The 21,302-nt window shown below is 50.6% G+C and overlaps 1 protein-coding gene across 2 annotated transcripts; it reads left to right on the top strand.

Annotated features, from left to right (window-relative positions):
- Nucleotides 1-6,477: 6,477 nt before the first annotated feature.
- On the top strand, nucleotides 6,478-19,172 carry LOC136519710 (ubiquitin receptor RAD23d-like). Of its 2 annotated transcripts, XM_066513084.1 has the most exons (13): nucleotides 6,478-6,689; nucleotides 7,182-7,343; nucleotides 14,092-14,151; nucleotides 15,374-15,462; nucleotides 15,539-15,592; nucleotides 16,594-16,771; nucleotides 17,075-17,242; nucleotides 17,626-17,709; nucleotides 17,786-17,833; nucleotides 17,935-18,047; nucleotides 18,121-18,199; nucleotides 18,848-18,986; nucleotides 19,019-19,172. In XM_066513084.1, the coding sequence occupies exons 1-12, from the start codon at nucleotides 6,624-6,626 to the stop codon at nucleotides 18,971-18,973; spliced, it is 1,227 nt and encodes a 408-aa protein (XP_066369181.1). In that variant the 5' UTR covers nucleotides 6,478-6,623; the 3' UTR covers nucleotides 18,974-18,986; nucleotides 19,019-19,172. The 2 variants fall into 2 exon arrangements, with proteins under 2 accessions (XP_066369181.1, XP_066369180.1); XM_066513083.1 differs by having other exon boundaries at nucleotides 18,848-19,172.
- Nucleotides 19,173-21,302: the final 2,130 nt, after the last annotated feature.

Here is a 21,302-nt window from a genome sequence, read left to right as displayed (position 1 = left end):
GATGATCTCATCCTCTATCTTGGTAGGTAAGTCCTGTGCTAGAGGGGCCACCTCCTTCTCGATGTCGTCCAACTCGACGTCGGTGTAGACAGACACGAGAACCGTCATAGGTAAGGAGGGATACAGAGCTGAAAATGCTCCTACGGCCCATTCAGGCCTAGGAGTTCGAAGGCTGGCCCTTCGACGGGTTCACAGCCGCTCTAGAGCGCCCTTAGAGTGAGGAGTGGAAAGGGATGAGCCCACTAGCGACCAGTATCTGGGCGCATGAGCGCCGCGGGCATCCTAGCCTACGTTCGAGTCTTGGTCGGTTTCTAGTCCATGGTTTTTTCTCAAAGAAAGGCAACAAGCCCTTGGGACCGGTCGAACACACCCGAGAACTATATGGATTTGCCACTAAGAGTCTAGAGTCAGTCACTAGCTGACCCATGCCGGAACCCCGTGAACGGGAAGCTAGGGTCCCACTCGAACTAGCCCATTAATAGCTCACCGAGTACCATGTTTCGTCCATCGAGGAAAAACGCGGCACGGCTCAGCCCCTCCATTTTATCAAAAAAACGCTTGAGGGATGACGATCACAAAGACGAGCTAACCCTCGACCGGATCCCTGCTACACACAGGGTTCGAGGGAAGTTGGACTCGCAAGGAGACCGAACGCGTGGTCATAGGATGATGGCGGACTGATCGGATTCTAGGGGACCGGAATCAAGAAAAATCTTTTCGACCTCTCAAATCCTACGGTTACATGCCCCCAAGAAGACCAATCACGACAAAAGGGAATCGCCGTCCTACCAGGACACGTCGTGGGATACAAAAAAAGGCCTAGGCCCTCAGACTCCTCCCGTCCGGAAAAGCCTCCAAAGGAGTATTCTGCTCCTCCGTAGGTTCAGGGGCTACTGTCGGGTATCGATATTAGGGATACCCAAACCAAGGAAGTTAGTGCCCACGCTAACTTCCTCGGATGGCTTGAGATGTATTAAAAGGTCTCGCCCTACCCCAAGGTCACAGGCTCCGTCTGGCCCGACCTCGAGGCTGCGGGCTCCGTCTGGCCCGACCTTGAGGCCGCGGGCTCCGTCTCGCCTGACCCCTTGGGTGCGGGCTCCGTCTCACCCGACCCCAAGGATGCAGGTTCCATCTCGCCCAAAGTCACGGGCTCCATCTCGCCCGACCTCGAGGCCACGGGCTCCGTCTCTTCCGACCTCGAGGCCGCGGGCTCTGTCTCGCCCGACCCCTTGGGTGCGGGCTCTGTCTTGTCCGACCCCAAGGACGCGAGTTCCATCTCGCCCAAGGTTGTGGGTTCCATCTCGCCCGACCCTAAGGACGCGGGTTCCGTCTCGTCCGACGGGGACCCATACCGCTGCCAACCACTCCAGGTCCAAGCGTAAGGGCCTGGATCAAAACTCTGACGCCAGGGAAGCGGTTGGCACGCCTCGATGTTACCCGTGGCCATGACGGGCCATACCTGGGGATTCACATCAAGAACAGTGTCGGGTGTGCCGGTGTTGTTCTGCCTAATCCTCGTACGGACGTTGACAGGCGCGTCAGTTCGCTACGACGTCCGCTGGGATGGAGTGGAACGCTATGACCGACAGATGACGTCTGCGCATGGCACCAGTGACGAACAGGGCCGTGACATGGAGCCATCCCTGTTAACATCTACAAGATCGATGAGACTCGCATAAAAGAGAAGAAGGACCCGGCAACCCTGGAAGCCTTCTTCTCTCTCTCGTTTTCTTCTTTTTCTCCTTTGTAACCCGCGCTTTTCCTTCGCCTATAAAAGGGGAAGCAGGGCGCCCCATGAAGGGGGGGGGGTCTTGACACAAGAGCACGACATGAGCACACAGTTGAGCGGTAAGCGAGCTCTCAACACCCGTTCACTCCTTCCACCAGAGACTTAGGATCATCTCCCTCTCTCGCATGTTTGTAACCTCTACTGCAAACCAAGTGTCGGTAACATGAGCATCAGCGAACTGGACGTAGGGACGTTCCGCCCGAACCAGTATAAACCATTGTGTCCTCCGAGCACACCATCCGAGCCAGACGCTTAAATACAAATTTACTCATCGGTGGTCCGAAAACACCGACAAAGTAGTGTAACGGTTGTGGCGGTCCGAATCAAACTTGGTTTGAAGCCTAGATCCCGAACGTTGAGTTCTCCATCAGTCAAAGTTATCATATCTATAAGAAGAATTGGCCGTGGGCCGTGTCTACATCAGGATCTGCCCGTTGTCGACTCGGGAGGACAAGCGGTACAAAGCTGCTGGAGATGTCGACTTGGCCTCGGAGCATGAGTGTCCCTCGTCGCCTTGTGAGGCGACACGCGCTTCGCCCCCAGGCATTGGCATGGAGTTTTGTGAAAAAAAAACCAACATACGGATGGACCGAAGAGACCTGTTGTACATGCCCTAACCTCTGGTTAGTTAACTCAAATAGATGGTAGACGACGCCTGTTGTACATGCCCTAAGCATGTACCTCCAGACGGGAGACATGGCGCCATATTGCAAGGAACATGTATGGATTGACACGGTCGCACCCATCCGATCAAGCTTAGGAGCTTGTTTGGTTCGGTGTTTCCATCCCAGGAACGATCCACAATGTTAAGAGATGATGTTGTTTCGCATTTGGTTGGCCTAGCCTATAATAGGTCATGCTGTGAACGGATCCAGCCTTATTATATAAGCCCCTTCTCTCATGGCACAATCTGCTCCTAATTCGCGAAAAAAATCAACACGTCGCCTGCCCCATGCACGCCACCTAGTCCTCTCGCATGCGCCGCACACCCTCGTAGCCCCACCTCCCATATGACGTCGAACCAGCGGTGCAGAGTTTTCCTCGCGCCTTCGACTTCGGCAACGATGGCATCTTTGACTTCGGCAATGATAACAACCAAACAGAAGACGCAATTGGTTGCTCTGCAACATGTACGAGTGCGAATGGTTTCCATTTATGTTCTCTTCACTTTTGCTAAACCAAATAACACCTTAGTGTCCATCATTGCACATTTTTTTTAGCATTGTTCTCGTGTGACTCCTTTCCTCGAGGCCACGAATAGTCAAATAAAATCTTTAGTCTAGTGGCGGATTTGGTGAAAAATCCACGCATAGGTTCACTACCTAAATGTCTAAGCAATTTATAATAGGCCCACATATTAATAGTTCACATAAAAAAAGAATAAAATGCGTGAGTTAGAAAGAAAATATCTCAACTCCATATACATTTGTACAATAAACCTGATAAAAACATGATGTGATACGAAACAAATATCTAATTATAGACTATTTAGTTTATTCCTACATATTGTATCTTCATCCATATTAGCAACAACTAAACCTATACATGAAAGTTTGAACATTTAAAATCAACAGGGGAAGCAATATAAAAATACTATTTATTAGTGAACAAAAAATAGATATTAGAGAACACAACATACTAGAGAATAAAATAGATTTCAATGTATTTGCCCTTTTGATTGTGTAATTCTAGAAGAAGACAACAAATTGCAGCATAAATAATCCATAAATCAATTTGTTAATTAAAATTTTGAAATATAGAGGATTGGACCTGATATACGGACTACCTGATTGGGGAAATCAGGAGAAAATAAAGAATGGGACAGAGACCTGCTTCACTATTTGTTTAGCTCCCACCTCCGACACCTTGCGCTAGCAGTCCAGCACCGGCACACCACGTCTTAGTGTCTCCCACACTGCTAGACCGAGCAACCGGCACCACAAACACCCACTTGCATCGATGGAGCTGGCATCTAGCTCATCCAGGAACTGTTGCCTGCTCTAAAGTCTAAACCGAATGTCTTACGTTCCTAGGGCCGGTTTGTTCCGTGGACCAAAGACTAGAGACTATTTTTTAGTCTATTTTAAATAAATAGGAGGAATTACTAGAAGGACTTTTAGTCATTAGTCTACTAGTTCTTTGGGAGGGGCTTTTTTAAGACTAATGGACCAACTTTACAGCCCTTATTCCCCTCTCTCTCTCCTCTGTCCAAAGTAAGAAGAAGGATATTTTAGTCTTTGTTCAACCCTTTAGTCCATTTTAGCCCCTGAAACAAAACATATTATTTAGTCCCTCTTTTAGTCCTCTTTTAGTGTCTAGTCCCTAGAACCAAACAGGGCCTTACTTAAGTTCATTATGAAAGAACATGTCCACCTTGTGAGTGATTGTATGCAATGGTGGATCTAGAATTGAAATCTTGTGGAGCCTTATTGATTTTAAGCTAATTAACACCATCAACATATATAATTCTAAATTTTATAGAGAGGTTAAATGCTTTGGCAATAGTTGCCCCACACCTAATGGGGTTTCGATCTTTTATTTAGTCTAAAATGTCAAGTCTACGCAAACATGGGCCTGCTCATTATTAAAAAAATCAGTCTACCCACAACACAATCAGTGGCTTAAAGCGAGTGAAGCCATGATATCCTTCAATTTGGCTCACCGTCACCCTCTTTTGCCTCTTCGATTGCTCGTACGGTGGTCAATCACCTCGAACGTTCTCCTCTTTGCTGCCCCATTTCCTAAACCGGTGGCGCAGTCGCCGAGGCAGCGCGGCGCGCAGTGAGGCGGCGACGCTGGGGCCCGGCAGGCACGCGGCGACGCCAGGAGAGAGGGAGAAGGAGAGGGAGAGGGGGAGGGAGAGGGAGGATGGAAGCAACGGCGGGGGCGGCAGCGGCAGGGGTGCCGCGGTGCGGGAGGGCGTCGGGGTCGGGAACCATCGGGAAGGGGAAGGAGCTGGAAGGAGAAGCTGGAGCCGCGGTATATATATTTGTTTCACCGGATTCGGACGCGAAGCCGAATAAACAGAGGAGAAGCCGGAGAAGCGCACGAGAAGTAGGAGAAGCCGCTTCCCGCGGAATTTGCTTCAATAGATCTGGGCCGTCGATTGACAGATTGGACGGTGGGGGTAATTTCAAGTGATGTGGCGGCTCCTTCCTTCCGAGGAGCCGACGTAGTCTATAGGGGTACAGAATTTGCTTCAATAGATCTAGACCGTCGAACGACAGATTGAATGGCGGGATTAATTTTAGGTTACGTGGCGACTCCTTCCTTCCGAGCACAATCTATGGGGTACGTAATTTGCTTCAATAGATGTAGGCCGTCGAACGATAGATTAGACTGCGGGAGTAATTTCAGGTGACGCGGTGGCTCCATCCTTCTGAGGAGCCGACGCAGACCATCCGTGCTCTGGTTGTTTTCACTCGCAAAACAACAATCAAGACAGATGCGCCGCTGGCCGCTGCTCTAGCTGACGCGATGCTCTCTCTCTTTTTTTAAACAGCTGATGCGATGCTGCTCCTCTTCATTCGGTATTGGTGCATTTCAGGACAGGGCCGTTCCTGCACTTGACGCCCGGCCTGCGCGGCCATGGCCCCTGCCTATCCGAAAAGCCGGCACCCTCGTTTTGTGCATACCAAGCCTCTCTAAATCCTTTCTAAATATTAAGAATAGAGATTTTAGTAAAAAACTAACATCTAATAACTTATCTAAATGGTTATCCAAGTATAGTCATCTTTTATTCCAGATTTTTTGATATCCAAAAATAGACAACGAGAATGGCTCTCTAGAGTGCGCACGGGATATAGAAAAACTATGGAGAGTGAAAAGATATAGAAAGTGTTTTTTATATAAATGACTCTCTAAATAATGATTTAGAAAGTGAGATTTAGAAAAACTCTTAAAATGCTACGAGGCTTTAAACCTTTACCGTACAATGTGCATGTCTACACGGAAGCACAAAATGGCACCAAGCCCGTCTCCGGTCGGCCGCCCTCTCGCGCGACTGCTGGGAACACCTACACCTACTGCGGTAAGCCGGTAACGGTGCCCAAAATTTTACACCACCGTCGTGGCGTCGCGGATGCAGTACAGGTCACTAGTCACTAGTCAGTCAGGCAGACTGGCAGAGTGCACCGTGTGGCCCGGAATTTATCTTTTTTTTTTTGAAACAAGTGGCCCGGAGTTTATCTCCTCACACTTTCTACAAAGGGATCGAGATCGATTGATTGCCTTTCCTCCCCTTCATTCTTGTGCTCCAAACCAAACCAAGAGCCAAGCAGGCCAGCAACCTTTTCCCACCCGCGCACACATCCGTTCCCCTCTTCCCTCGCTGCGAAGTACTCTCCGGATCCCATACGTGCGCCCACTCTGTGCTCCATCTATCCCCACCGCCGATGCACATCCTCCCACACACAGCGCAACCGCCTCAAAAGAAAACACCCACGCGACCGCCGTATCACCACTCGATGCCCGCCACGTGCCCCTCTCGCGCTTGGCCCACACATCGCGACGGTGCAGCTAGATCCGCCCACCGCCTCGCCACCACTCCGCCTGCCTCCCGATCCACTCACCCGGGGTCCATCTTTCGCGGCCCCACGGGACAGCGAGAGTATCTAGGTCGGTCCCGAGCTCCATGCGCTGATTTCTCTCTTATACCTGTGCGGCCTCCGGATTTTTTTTCGCCTATAACTTGGCTTCCCCGTGCGCTCGCGTCGTCTTCGCGAGGCCGAACCCCCAACCCCAAGGCGAGGTGTGACGAGACCCTCCCCACCTTGGAGCGGAGTCAGCCAGCGCGAGGAGGGAGAGTGTGCGGACTGAGGAGGCGTCGGGCGAGATGAAGCTTAACGTCAAGACCCTCAAGGGCACCAACTTCGAGATCGAGGCGAGCCCCGATGCGTCGGTACGGCCCCCCTTCCCCGTCCTTCTCACTCCAATCCGAGGGATTCCGTACAATTCTCGGTCGTTTCGTTCGATTCGGGTGCGGCTCGGTACGATTTCGCGGTGGTCTGGTGCAGCGATTGCGCGGCCGTCCGGTGGTAGTTCAGGGGCTTTGATCTGAATCTAGGGTTTTTGTTTTTGGGGGGCGTCCAGGCCGGCGGGTGATGTGGCCCCCGCTGCCTTCTGGTTCTCTGAATTTAGAGCTTCAGTTTCTCACATGGGACATAGTCTAGGGTTTGTCGTCGGTTGGAGTTTTTTTTTTTGGGGCGGGGGGGGGGGGGGGGGGGGGGGGGGGGGGGGGGGTGCGGTTGTGGTGGGGTGTGTTCGTTCGAATCATCTCGGTAATGTGGCGCGGTTGCTGTACAGGCGGGTGATTCAGCATGTCGTGGTGTTCGATTTATGTTGCTCGGCAACGTCTCTAGTCGTGCAGCCTACTCACTGCTTGTATTTTCAGGTTGCTGAGGTGAAGAGGATCATCGAGACCACTCAGGGTCAGAGTACCTACCCGGCAGACCAGCAAATGCTCATATACCAAGGGAAAATTCTCAAGGATGAGACCACTTTGGAAGGCAACGGAGTTGCTGAGAACAGCTTCCTTGTTATAATGTTGTCCAAGGTATTCGGTGCTCTCTGGCTTATCCCATCAGCGATTTATTCAATATAATCTGGTTCTTAACTGGAAAGTGTGATCGGTTTGTTTGTAAATCGTACCATATTTCAGTGTTTTAGGTTGGTTGCGTTAATTTCAGTTTCATATCTTACTTCTGCTGTTATTGTTACATGGTTGGATTGCTAGTAAAATAAGTAGTTATGTTTTATCCACTGCCTTATGGTGCTCATAAGTTATCTATGGTAGCACATTGTCTTGTTTACTTCTGCTAGTGCTCTAGGTGGTGTAGTCATTTGCCTGAGAATTGGCATTGTAACTGGTTTCTTTGATGATTTCCATGTAAATTGTCAATTCTGTATACCCAATTGATTTGTCTTCCAGAATGAAAGTCTCAGATTCAACATATGCAGATTTGGATTTGGATTATTTCACCTCTTCCCTTTTTCAGTTTCTTCGTATTTACTCTCCAATTTTGGCTGCGGTTTTATGAAATCCGATGGCTGCATTGTCAACTGTTGACTGCATTTCAAATAAAATTCAACTTATACTTGCCTGCGTGATGAATTGATTTCTTTCAAGGTTATAATGACAAACATAAGATTTCGAACATTTCATATCGAGTTTTGTGGATTTTTTCCCTCTTTAGGCCTAGCTTGAATTTAATTACTTCACAGCTGATGGATAAGTCATGTGTGGCTGGTCTTTGTGGGGCTGTTGTTGCTCATATGGTCCTTGTGGCTGTTTTTCTGTTTTTAGGACAGCATCTTAGACTAGAGGACAGCATCTTAGAGGACAGCATCTTAGACTAGAGGACAGCATCTTAGCTAGGACAGCATATTAGCATCTTAGACTAGCATCTTAGACTAGCATCTTGGCATATGCTTGGCTGGCTAGCAGCCTATAAATATGTAACCTCAACCCCTCAGGTTGGTATGGCATTTGTGTGAGCTTGTCTGAGAAATAGATAAGAAAATTGCCCCAACTCCTTGTGTCATTCTCTCCCGATGAGAGTAAGAATTCTACTACGAAGAGTGAGAATTCAGCGACTAACAACTGGTATCAGAGCCGTATTATCCTGTAGCCTGAGCATCTCTTGCTCATCTTCTCTCCCAGCCCCACAACAGCCCTAGCTGTTGGCAGCAGCAGCTCCTCCGGTCGCTCCTGTTCACTCCTCTCCCAGCTCGTCTGAAGCAGCCCTCTCCCCACGCAGCAGCCCCCCGGTAGCGCGTCATGTCCGCAGGGCAGTCTCAGCGCTCGGTCGCCTCGAGCACGCGGCGTCGGCAGGAGGCCGAACTTGCCGCGGCAGAGGAACGCGAGCGAGAGGCGGCAGAGAACCGCTGCGGCGGCGGCAAGGGCCGTCAGAGGCTGGCAGCGGCGGAGCTAGCAGCAGCCAGAGCGGAGGCGAAAGCAGCGGCGGCGGCGAATGCAGCGCGTGCGGCGGCGGCGGAGGTCGAGGCTCTGCGCGGCAGCATCGGCAAGCTCCATTTCCGCTGACGACACCGCCGACGCGGACCTCGAGCTGCTAGAGAGGGAGGCAGCGTGAGCGCAGGGCGGCGCAGTGGGCAGCCGCGCACGTCCACGAGCGTGGCGGCAGCCCAGACAGGCGCGGACGCGCTGGCGGCGCTCCTGGAGGAGGCGCGCACGGCAGTGGCGCTCCTGGGGCAGCCGCGGACACGCCGGTGGCGCTCCTGGAGGAGGTGCGCACGGCGGCGGCGCTCCTGGAGGAGGCGCGCACGGCAACGGTGGCGGACGGGTCGATGGAGAGCGCGGCCTTCATAGGCAGCGTGGCTCTCTCTCCCCGGATCGGTACCGACGGGTCGATGGAGAGCGCGGCCTTCACAGGCAGCGTGGCTCTCTCTCCTCGGATCGGTACCGTGGTTACCACGGGCTCCAGGCTGTTGTCAGGGACGTCGGTCCCGGCGGTGGGTGGCCTACCCTCACCAAGACCAACTACGTCGAGTGGGCTGCGGTGATGAGGGTAAAGCTCCAGGTGCGGCACATGTGGGAGGCAGTCCGGTACGACGACGTCGACTACGACCTAGATCGACAGGCGCTGGATGCTCTCATCGCTGCAGTCCCGCCCGAGATGCAGTTCTCGCTTACCAGCAAGCGGACTGCCAAGGAGGCTTGGGACGCCATCGCTGCGGCACGCATCGGCAGCGACCGCGCCCGCAAGTCCACACTGCAGGCACTTCGCAAGGAGTGGGAGAACCTGGCCTTCAAGCCAGGTGAGGACGTTGATGACTTTGCTCTCCGTCTCAACACTGTTGCAGAAGATGGTGCAGTTCGGCGACGACACTTACGGCGAGGAGAGAGCTGTCGAAAAGCTCTTCCGCTGCGTCCCCGAGAAGTACAAGCAGATGGCTCGCTCGATCGAGTCTCTGCTGGATCTCTCCACGATGTCGATCGAGGAGGCGATAGGTCGCCTCAAGGTCGTCGACAGCGATGAGCCACAGTCCCTCTCGGGGCCCATCACCACCGGCGGGAAGCTCCTTCTCACTCGGGAGCAGTGGCTTGCCAGCCAAGGTGACCGGAGGAAGGGGGAGCCTTCTTCCGCGACAGGCGGCCGCAAGCGTGGCAAGCCACGCAAGGCGCGCAGAGACGCCCAGGCCGGGGCGCGAGGACGTGCCGAGGGTGATGCCCGCGGAGGCGCCCAGGGCGGCGCCGCCAGCAGGCACAAGCCGGCACGAGACGACGCCTGCCGCAACTGCGTCCAGCTTGGCCATTGGGCCAAGGACTGTCGATAGCCACGACGCGGCCAGGCCCACGTCGCACAGGCGGAGGAGGAGGAGCCGGCTCTGTTCATGGCACATGCCAGCATCGAGCTACCTCCAGCGGCACCGGCCGCAGCGGCTCTCCTCCACCTTGACGAGCCAAAAGCACACGCCCTCCTCGGCGATAGCTCCGGCAACGACAAGACTGACGGGTGGTGCCTCGACACCGGCGCCACCCATCACATGACCGGTCGACGGGAGTTCTTCACCGAGCTTGACTCTAGCGTCCGAGGCTCCGTCAAGTTTGGGGATGCCTCCGGCGTGGAGATCAAGGGCGTCGGCTCCATCATCTTCACCGCCGTGTCTGGTGAGCACAGGCTGCTCACCGGAGTCTACTACATCCCCGCGTTGAGGAACTCCATCATCAGCTTGGGACAGCTGGATGAGAACGGTTCGCGCGTGGTGGTTGAGGATGGAGTCATGAGGATTTGGGATCGCCGTCGTCGCCTTCTTGCCAAGGCATCCAGAAGCGCAAATCGACTCTACGTCCTTAACGTGCAGGTGGCACAACCCCTCTGTCTCGCTGCTCGTCGGGACGACGAGGCGTGGCAGTGGCACGAGCGTTTCGGGCACCTTCACTTTGAGGCCCTGAAGCGGCTCAGTGCCACGGAGATGGTGCGAGGCCTGCCGTGCCTCGACCATGTGGAGCAGCTCTGCGACGTCTGCGTGTTGACGAAGCAGAGGCGACTCCCCTTTCCACAGCGGGCTAGCTTTCGAGCCAAGGAGAAGCTCGAGCTTGTGCACGGGGACTTGTGTGGCCCGGTGACACCGGCCACACCGGGAGGACGACGCTACTTCCTGCTGCTCGTCGACGACCTCCCGCTACATGTGGGTGATGGTCCTCGGCAGTAAGGGAGAGGCTGCGGACGCCATCAGGCGCGCGCAGGCTGCTGCGGAGGCGGAGTGCGGCCGCAAGCTGCGCGTGCTGCGCACCGACAACGGCGGCGAATTCACGGCGGCTGAATTCGCGTCGTACTGCGCTGGCGAGGGCATTCAGCGCCACTACTCCGCGCCGTACAGCCCGCAGCAGAACGGCGTCGTCGAGCGGCGCAACTAGACGGTTGTGGGGATGGCTCGGGCCCTCCTTAAGCAGAGGGGGATGCCGGCTGTCTTCTGGGGAGAGGCGGTGGTGACGGCCGTCTACATCCTCAACCGCTCGCCTACCAAGGCGCTCGACGGCAGGACGCCGTACGAGGCTTGGCATGGGCGCAAGCCAGCGGTCTTCCACTTGCGGGTCTTCGGCTGCCTCGCGTTCGCCAAGGAGCTTGGCCACATCAGCAAGCTCGATGACAGGAGCACTCCGGGAGTGTTCATCGGCTACGCGGAGGGCTCGAAGGCCTACCGCATCCTCGACCCGAAGACACAGCGTGTGCGCACGGCGCGCGACATTGTGTTCGACGAAGGGTGAGGATGGGCGTGGGACAAGGCGGTGGACGATGGCTCGGCTCCGACGTACGACTTCTCTGTCGAGTACGTCCACTTCGAGGGAGCTGGGGGAGTAGGCGGCTCTTCTTCGGCGAGCGCGTCTACCCCAGTCCCTGAGCCTCCACCGACCCCAGCGCCTGCTACTCCGACAGCACCACACTCTCCAGCTAGGACCTCGGCTGCGATGAGTTCTTCGCCAGCTCCACCACAGCCGGCAACGCCACGCACTCCAGCACCGATAGGCACCACTCCGGGCACGTCTACTCCACCACCAGCTCGTGTCGAGCACGGCCCGGTTGAGCTCGCTACTCCGCTCTCTCACGACGAAGAGCGCGTCGACGCGTACCACGACGGCGAGCCGTTGCGGTACCGTACGATGGAGAACCTTCTCGGCGACCAGCCGGTGCCGGGACCGGTGCCTCACGACCTAGAGGCGCAGTTGCACCTTGCGTGTGACGACGGCGAGCCTCGGTCGTTTGTAGAGGCCGAGAGACACGCGGCATGGCGCGCCGCGATGCATTTGGAGATGGATGCGGTTGAGAAGAACCGCACCTGGGAGCTTGCTGACCTTCCTCGTGGTCATCGTGCGATCACCCTTAAGTGGGTGTACAAGCTGAAGAGGGATGAAGCCGGTGCCATCGTCAAGCACAAGGCTCGCTTGGTGGCACGAGGTTTCGTGCAGCAGGAGGGGGTCGACTTCGATGACGCCTTTGCTCCCGTGCACCAGCCGCCGGAGGTTTCGTGGTCATCCTTGCGCTAGCTGCCCAGGAGGGCTGGCGTGTTCATCACATGGATGTCAAGTCGGCGTTCCTTAACGGCGACTTGAAGGAGGAGGTCTACGTGCACCAGCCGTCGGGATTTGCGATCCCCGGCAAGGAGGGCAAGGTGCTCCGCCTGCGCAAGGCCCTCTATGGCTTGCGGCAGGCACCGAGGGCGTGGAATGCCAAGCTGGATTCCACGCTAAAGGGGATGGGCTTCGAGCAAAGCCCGCACGAGGCGGCCATCTACCGACGGGGCAATTGAGGTAATGCCCTGCTGGTGGGTGTCTACGTCGACGACTTGGTGATCACCGGCACCAAGGATGCGGAGGTGGCGGCATTCAAGGAAGAGATGAAGGCCACCTTCCAGATGAGTGACCTGGGGCCTCTCTCCTTCTACCTGGGAATCGAGGTGCACCAGGATGACTCTGGGATCACGCTTCGACAGACCGCCTATGCCAAGCGCGTCGTTGAGCTAGCTGGGCTCACCGACTGCAACCCAGCTCTCACCCCGATGGAGGAGAGGCTGAAGCTGAGCCGCGACAGCACGACGGAGGTGGACGCTACGCAGTACCGGCGTCTTGTGGGGAGCCTTCGCTACCTCGCCCACACACGGCCGGACTTGGCATTCTCCGTCGGCTACGTTAGTCGGTTCATGCAGTGACCGACGACGGAGCACCAGCAGGCTGTGAAGAGGATCATCCGCTACGTTGCGGGGACTCTCACGGCCTCTACTACCCGAGGTGTCCTGGGGCGGCACACTTCGTCGGATACAGCGACAGCGACCACGCCGGCGACATCGACACCAGCAAGAGCACGAGCGGGATCCTTTTCTTCCTCGGCAAGTGCCTCGTTAGCTGGCAGTCGGTCAAGCAGCAGGTGGTGGCCCTGTCCAGCTGCGAGGCCGAGTACATAGCGGCCTCCACCGCTTCGACTCAGGCGCTCTGGCTCGCTCGACTGCTTGGTGATCTCCTCGGCAGAGACACTAGAGCGGTGGAGCTCAGGGTGGACAGCAAGTCCGCTCTGGCCCTGGCAAAGAACCCCGTGTTCCACGAACGCAGCAAGCACATCCGGGTGAGGTACCACTTCATCCGAGGCTGTTTGGAGGAAGGGAGCATCAAGGCGAACTACATCAACACCAAGGACCAGCTTGCGGACCTGCTCACCAAGCCCCTTGGGAGGATCAAGTTCCTTGAGCTCTGCTCCAGGACCGGGATGGTTCAACTCTCCCACAAGACGACGCACAAGACTTAGGGGGAGAATGATGGATAAGTCATGTGTGGTTGGTCTTTGTGGGGCTGTTGTTGCTCATATGGTCCTTGTGGCTGTTTTTCTGTTTTTAGGACAGCATCTTAGACTAGAGGACAACATCTTAGAGGATAACATCTTAGACTAGAGGACAGCATCTTAGCTAGGACAGCATATTAGCATCTTAGACTAGCATCTTGGCATATGCTTGGCTGGCTAGCAGCCTATAAATATGTAACCCCAACCCCTCAGGTTGGTATGGCATTTGTGTGAGCTTGTGTGAGAAATAGACAAGAAAATTGTCCCAACTCCTTGTGTCATCCTCTCTCGATGAGAGTAAGAATTCTCCTACTACCAAGAGTGAGAATTCAGCGACTAACAACAGCAACAAAAATACAACGGTCAGAGTTTTGTGGATTTTGTGTGAAGATGACTTTTAACAGCTTCCATGACCCATTGTTATATATTTTCCATTTCAAAACTTCAGTTATAGTTGACACTGATTTATATGGTTAATTAATCTGACATGCATAACATGAATTTTTCTAGGCTAAGGCATCGTCGAGTGGAGCTTCTACCGCTACTGCTGCAAAAGCTCCTGCAACTCCGGTTAGTTTTGGCGTATATGATGTAGTTATTTTTGTATTTTGGTAGTGTTCTTCAGGGTTGCAATGAAGAAGTACTTGATCCAAATCTGGTCTGTCTTGTGTGGGATATGAATTGGCATATCATTAGTGTTCTCATGTGTCATATGAGTCGTATCCATGTTTATTGGTATACTTCAGGATATGAATTAGCAGATTTAGTTTTGTCTATGATTTCAGTCACCAAATGTACCTAAAGGCCAAAAAAAAGTGGGAGCAATACAACAACAACAACAACAAAGCCTTTAAGTCCCAAACAAGTTGGGGTAGGCTAGAGTTGAAACCCATCAGAAGCAATCAAGGTTCAGGCACGTGAATAGCTGTCTTCCAAGCACTCCTATCTAAGGCTAAGTCTTTGGGTATATTCCATCCTTTCAAGTCTCCTTTTATTGCCTCTACCCAAGTCAACTTCGGTCTTCCTCTGCCTCTCTTCACGTTACTATCCTGACTTAGGATTCCACTACGCACCGGTGTATCTGGAGGTCTCCGTTGCACCTGTCCAAACCATCTCAACCGGTGTTGGACAAACTTTTCTTCAATTGGCGCAACCCCTAATCTCTCACGTATATCATCGTTCCGAACTCGATCCCTTCTTGTATGACCGCAAATCCAACGCAACATACGCATTTCCGCGACACTTAGCTGTTGAACATGTCGTCTTTTCGTAGGCCAACATTCTGCACCATACAACATAGCAGGTCTAATCGCCGTCCTATAAAATTTGCCTTTTAGCTTCTGTGGTACCCTTTTGTCACATAGGACACCAGACGCTTGCCGCCACTTCATCCACCCTGCTTTGATTCTATGGCTAACATCTTCATCAATATCCCCGTCCCTCTGTAGCATTGATCCTAAATATCGAAAGGTATCCTTCCTAGGCACTACTTGACCTTCCAAACTAACATCTTCCTCCTCCCGAGTAGTAGTGCCGAAGTCACATCTCATATACTCAGTTTTAGTTCTGCTGAGTCTAAAACCTCAAATTTAATCCCTTCTTGGTACTTGTGTCTGAGCATTACCATATATATACATAATTATTACATAATCAATTTAAGTTGCTTTTACATACAAACTGACAAGTATGTGCTGTATAATACTTATGATGAAATAATATCTTGTATTTTGTTTTGGCATTATTGGTACCAACTATTTTCTTATATTTTGGTCTGTTATTAACTTTGCAATAGGCCCAACCTGCTGCACCTGTAGCCCCTGTGGCCCCTGCTACATCAGTTGCAAGAACACCTACACAAGCTACTGTTGCCACAGCTGAAACGTGAGCCATCTCTTCCCCTTCATCTTTTGTGGTGACCCTATGGCTTCTCTTATGCCATTGTTACTGTCTTCCACAGGGCACCTCCAAGTGCACAGCCTCAGGCTGCTCCTGCTGCTACGGTTGCTGCATCGTAAGCTCCACAACCTTTATAATCACTGGTTTGAAATATATCCATTAATATCTTTTGGTTTTAGAAATAAAGAACAAGCTTTTCATTCCACTTCTGTGTTCTTTTCTTATGTTTGTGCAAGACTGATCGGGGACTTATATCATAAGCTTCAATAAGGATCTTTTATAGACTGCCATCACCTTGGATATTTATTTTTAAGTTGTGGTGTACACGTAGATGGTATAATTTAAAATAGAACATTATAACCTTGTGATGACAAGTATTTATATATAGGGAGCATATCTGGTGAAAAACTCCTATTTTTTTTTAATCTTGGAAGACTCACCTTCTATAGATAAAGTTATTATATGATGCCACACAAAATTTCAAGTTCAGACATCACACCACCATTTGACGACAACAACAACAACAACAACAACAAAGCCTAAGTCCCAAACAAGTTGGGGTAGGCTAGAGTTGAAACCCAGCAGAAGCAATCAAGGTTTAGGCACGTGAATAGCTGTCTTCAAAGCACTCCTATCTAAGGCTAAGTCTTTGGGTGGTCTCAACATAGCAGGTCCCAAGCCCTGGTAAAGGAGGAGGGTTGTGTTAGGCGTGGCGAGCCAACGTTAAATCTAGCCATTCTAATGGAGATGAAACCCGAAAGAAAATCACACCACCATTTGAAAGACAAATATAATAAATTCATGGCTTATAGAGGCATAATAAACTACACTATATTATTTTCCCTGTTCATATTTATCAAACAGTTGGTTCTTGTATCCCGCAAACGGGATATGATTTTTGAGACCTAGAAATTATTTTTGACAATCTGGTCCCTTATTTATATGTATGTCTAAGGTTATTTCTGCTTATTAAATATTTATTATATTATAGACATCACATAGGATGGCTCATGCTTATTGGTCTTTGCAAGCCTACATTAAATTTTTTCTTTATGTCTTGCTGTTCTATCCTAGTTTAGTACATTAATCCTGCTCTTTCATGTGGCTGTTCTACAGTGGTGATGCTGATGTTTACAGTCAGGCAGCTTCAAACCTTGTATCTGGCAACAATCTAGAACAGACTATCCAACAAATTCTTGACATGGGTGGTGGTACTTGGGAACGTGATACAGTTGTTCATGCTCTACGTGCTGCATATAATAACCCTGAGAGAGCTATAGACTACCTGTATTCTGTAAGTTTCATGTTAATGAATTGTTTTACCAATGCATTGCAGCTTCATCCCGCCTCTGATGTGTTAAATTGTTTCTTTCATTTTCTCGAAAACCTGCTCAATACTTTTTATGGTATATTGTTATTTGTGAAAAGGTAAATTGTCTTGTTGTAAAAAAAAGATAAAACTTTGCAGGTGATGGCAACTATATTTTACTGAAAGGAAAATATGCATAACACATTTAGGACACTTCAGTTTTTATTATTACTCGTGCAAAGGGTGGCATACAGATTGTCACTGAAATTGATCTGGCTTTCCTGGTAGGGAATTCCTGAGAATGTGGAGGCTCCTCCTGTTGCCCGAGCACCTGCTGCTGGCCAACTAACAAATCGGCAGGCTCCATCACCTGCTCAGCCAGCAGTTTCACCCCCAGTGCAGCCATCCCCTGCTTCTGCAGTGCCTAATGCAAATCCTCTGAACCTTTTTCCTCAGGTATGTGCTGTCAAAGTAGGTGTGGACTTCAATGTTTGGACCTTATTTTTTACTATGTGAACTGTTACTCTTTTAGAAACTATTCATTCATTACCCCTACATATTGGCATGACTACCATGAAAGGAAATGCCATCTTAACATTTTTCATACGATATGGATTGCAACGATTATTTAGCATGTCTTGCTGAGTTGCAGGCTATTGCATGTATGATCAATGCTGTGTACATTTCCCCTTGTTGATGCATCATGATAATGCAAATGCATCTTATCCTTGCAAGTTCCAGTTATAGTTACCTGACATTTATCCATGTTTGTCCTGAAAGCAGTGTTCCCTTTCTGTAATATTAGTTCTTACCTTTTGTGATACTAAATTTCTGAAAAGGGTGTTCCAAGTGGTGGGGCCAATCCAGGTGTTGTTCCAGGTGCAGGATCTGGTGCCCTTGATGCCTTGCGACAGCTTCCACAGGTAGTAACTGTGCATCTTCGTACATACAAATAAGTAATGAGTCTGTAATTTACTAACTGTTATTTGTCCTCATCAGTTTCAAGCACTGCTTCAGTTGGTCCAGGCTAATCCTCAAATCTTACAGGTGCTTTTACTGTGTTATTGCTTAGTATTTTTCTTGCCCTTTCATATTTTAATAATTTCACTTGGGTGTGATCAATGATTGTATGGTTTGTTGATTGGCAGCCAATGCTTCAAGAGCTAGGCAAACAAAACCCACAAATACTGCGGTTGATTCAGGAAAATCAAGCTGAGTTTCTACGCTTGGTGAATGAAACTCCTGAGGGTGGTCCTGGAGGGTAAGCAAAACTGCATAATTATGTTAACAAGTCATGGGTACAGAAATATTTACATTGTGCTGTGGTGAACCAGAAACATACTAGGTCAACTGGCAGCTGCTATGCCGCAAACGCTGACAGTTACACCAGAGGAACGGGAGGCTATCCAGCGGGTACATCTCTTTTATAAGTTATTATGTTATTTGCAGTTCTTTTTAAACATTCTTTGTGTCTTGACATGTATTCTTATGTGTTTCCAGATAATTTGCTCATGTTTGCATGTAAATGAAAGTACAGTTCCTTTGTTGGAACACAAATTTAATGGGCTAGGCAGGATGTAATTGTCAGACAATAGATAACCATAATACTTTTACATTATGCCTCTGCTTTATTAGTATAATTTTTTTACATTATTTCTGAAGTTATTCTTGAGGCCTCATGACTTGTTCCTAATTTCTAGTGCTAGACACTAATCCTAAATACAAATTTTAACCTTCTAATCCTAAATTCTAGATGTAGCTACTATTGTACTTGTAGAACACAATTTTCAAATTTATATGGAATAGTGTAGCTTTGCCTTTAGTTTTCTGTTCTTCTGTGACGTAATTTGAGAGGATCTATGGGTGAATATGGATGGACATGCAAATCTGCGTAGTTGGATAGAATTGTTGCCCCATCAACTGTGCAAGTGCTTGTATGGATTGCATGGACATTTTGCTAGTCTGCCCCTGAACAAGGCACTTGTTATGCCAGCATACTCCCAATTCAGAGCTCGTGCTTGCTGTATTTTTTTCTACTTACATTATTACATGCTTGAACAGCTTGAGGCGATGGGGTTCAACCGTGAGCTTGTGCTAGAAGTTTTCTTTGCATGCAACAAGGACGAAGAGCTTGCAGCCAACTACCTCCTGGATCATGGCCATGAGTTTGACGAGCAGCAGCAATAGACTTTAGGTGGGTGATGGGGGGTGGATGTAGGAAACCGAGGCAGTTGCAGAACAGCAGAGTGTCGTTCTTTATGCCCTCCGCCTGTTGAGAGATACCTGGTCCTCTATGCTATGCTGCTGACTATCTTTTATTTCCATATATGTGTTCGGAAAGCATTCTAAGTACATATTAATTCAATATCAAGTGTTGCACCGTGTATGATAGCCTGTCAAATCGTGGCATTTCATTTGGGCGAAGGGTTAGATTTCTCAATCGTAGCTTTTGCTTAGCATCACTCTGGTTATGAATTGTAAGGCGTTTTGGCTTTTCGGGCTATAAAGTTTTTAAAATGTACTAAATATTCTGTATCTAGTTGCATTGTAAAAACTCTGAATCTATCTATACAAGCTAAAATGGTTTAGAATTTGGTAAAACAGTTTACAATTTGGATTTGCGGGAGTACTAGTTTTGCAGAGAACAGGGTTCAGGGTGGGTTTGGATTACCGGGCTTGATTTGTTGCCCTTTACAGTTTGCGTTGCATGTAGGGCTGAAACTGGATGAACGGATATGATAGTTTCCTTTCTCGAATTCGGATAGTATTAGGTCTGAAACTAGTCGCATATAATGTTGGGAGTCAAGACGTCGGTCTGCACCGGATGCCTCTGTTGGTGGACTTATGTCCAAAAGTTGTAGTTTCTATCTGCTCCCTTCCGTACATTAAAAAAAATCATGTATCCGTGTCATGGTTCCCGCACGCCTCTCTAGTGCGCCTCTCGCTGGCCTTCCTCTCCACCGCCGTCATGCTCGCACCACCGTGGCGTGCTTGGGGCGTGAGGCCGCTCCATCCGACTGCTGTTGTCGCCTCCACCGTAGGCGCTACGTGCGCCCTATCGCCAGGGGCCGCATAGCTGCACGCCTGCTGTCATCCTTCTCCACCACGACCGCACATCCAGGATCCCGCTGTGCCGTGCTCTACCCGCTTAACTGCCATGTTTTGCTGAAACTGCATGTTGCAAGTGTATGTTTCGAGTGCTTCGGATGTTTCAGAGATATGTTGCAAGTGTTTCAAATGGACGTTACAAAAGTAGATTGAGATGTTGCATATGTTGCAATGGTTGTACACGTATGTTGCAAAGGTCTGTTACCAATGTTTCATCTGTGTTTTTCGGACGCACGTTGCAAGTGTGTTTATCTAGATGTTGCATATGTTTCACATATACGTCGCATGCGTTTTATCTGGATGTTGCGTATGGTTGCAATGGTTTTCAAGTGTTTTCAGGTGTTTTCTTAATATTTCAGAAGCATGTTTCAAGTGTTTCATCTGCCTTGAGACGTATAGTGCAACTGTTGTATTTGAATATTTCAAAAATAAATCGGGTGTTGCATCTCTCCTTGCCTTATGCTGCATCGTCTCAGTGTCCTCCTCTAGGCGTTGGCTGGGCATCCATACAACGCCACGTGTAACACCCTCTGTCGACAGAATATCGTCGACAGTCCACCGAGGGGCATCCTGCGATGGTAGATTTGTCGGTGGGGATGCGCGTGATCAGGAACCGGATGGTGACACAGGGCGCAGAGACAACGATTTAGACAGGTTCAGGCCGTTTGATCGACGTAATACCCTACGTCCTATGTCTTTGGTGTATTGTATTGAGATGTAGTAGATAGATCTAGATGGATCGTGTCCACTAGGGGACCCCTACCTCTCCTTATATACTCTGGAGGGGTAGGGTTACAAGTAAAGTAGCCTATTTGGTACTATACAATAGCTTACGGTGCACGCCGAGCAGCGCCGTGCACGCCTTGATCTTGTAGGCCAGGCCACCTCTGGTGGTGCTGCCCATGTCTTGTCTTGAGGATACCGGAGGTCGTACCCCCACAGCTAGTCCCCGAGCCTGACAGTAGGTGACGTAGTCACGTGGTGCCAGGGTCATAAAGTAGAAGACCAGCCGAGCAGGCAGCCAGTCCCCGGGCGTAGCCTCGAGATGAAAAGCACACATTCACCGCAAGGTGAAGTGTGCCCACTTAGTCCCCGAGCCTGCTGGAAGATGAAGAATGAATCTTGTAGCAGGGTCAAAGAAAAAGAAGTCTGAAAGCTTGCCAACGTCGTCTGACATGCGCGTATCAAGACCCCAGACGTGCTGCCCAAGATCAGCACCCTGATCCGAACAGCATGGAGCAACTTGATAGCACACCGACGAGACATAGCAAGATCCGAGCACCGAGGAGTCCTTGGCGTTGCTGGCGATGACCGAGCACCGAGGAGCAAGGAGTCCTCGGCGTCGCTGGCAATGATCGAGCACCGAGGAGCGAGGAGTCCCCGGCGTCGTTGGCGATGACCGAGCACT

The sequence above is a fragment of the Miscanthus floridulus genome, chromosome 18, assembly GCF_019320115.1.
Source record: "Miscanthus floridulus cultivar M001 chromosome 18, ASM1932011v1, whole genome shotgun sequence".
Lineage (NCBI taxonomy): Eukaryota > Viridiplantae > Streptophyta > Magnoliopsida > Poales > Poaceae > Miscanthus > Miscanthus floridulus.
The sequence above is the reverse complement of the archived record's forward strand: the minus strand, read 5'-3'. Positions and strand labels throughout refer to the sequence as shown.

What these genes read in the sequence shown, in the direction of transcription:
- LOC136519710 (XM_066513084.1), top strand. Translation starts at nt 6,624, where the DNA reads ATGAAGCTTAACGTCAAGACCCTCAAGGGCACCAACTTCGAGATCGAG. An exon ending in GCTGCTACGGTTGCTGCATC is followed by an intron (nt 15,593 to 16,593) that starts GTAAGCTCCACA and finishes GCTGTTCTACAG; the next exon opens with TGGTGATGCTGATGTTTACA. An exon ending in CCTTGCGACAGCTTCCACAG is followed by an intron (nt 17,710 to 17,785) that starts GTAGTAACTGTG and finishes TGTCCTCATCAG; the next exon opens with TTTCAAGCACTGCTTCAGTT.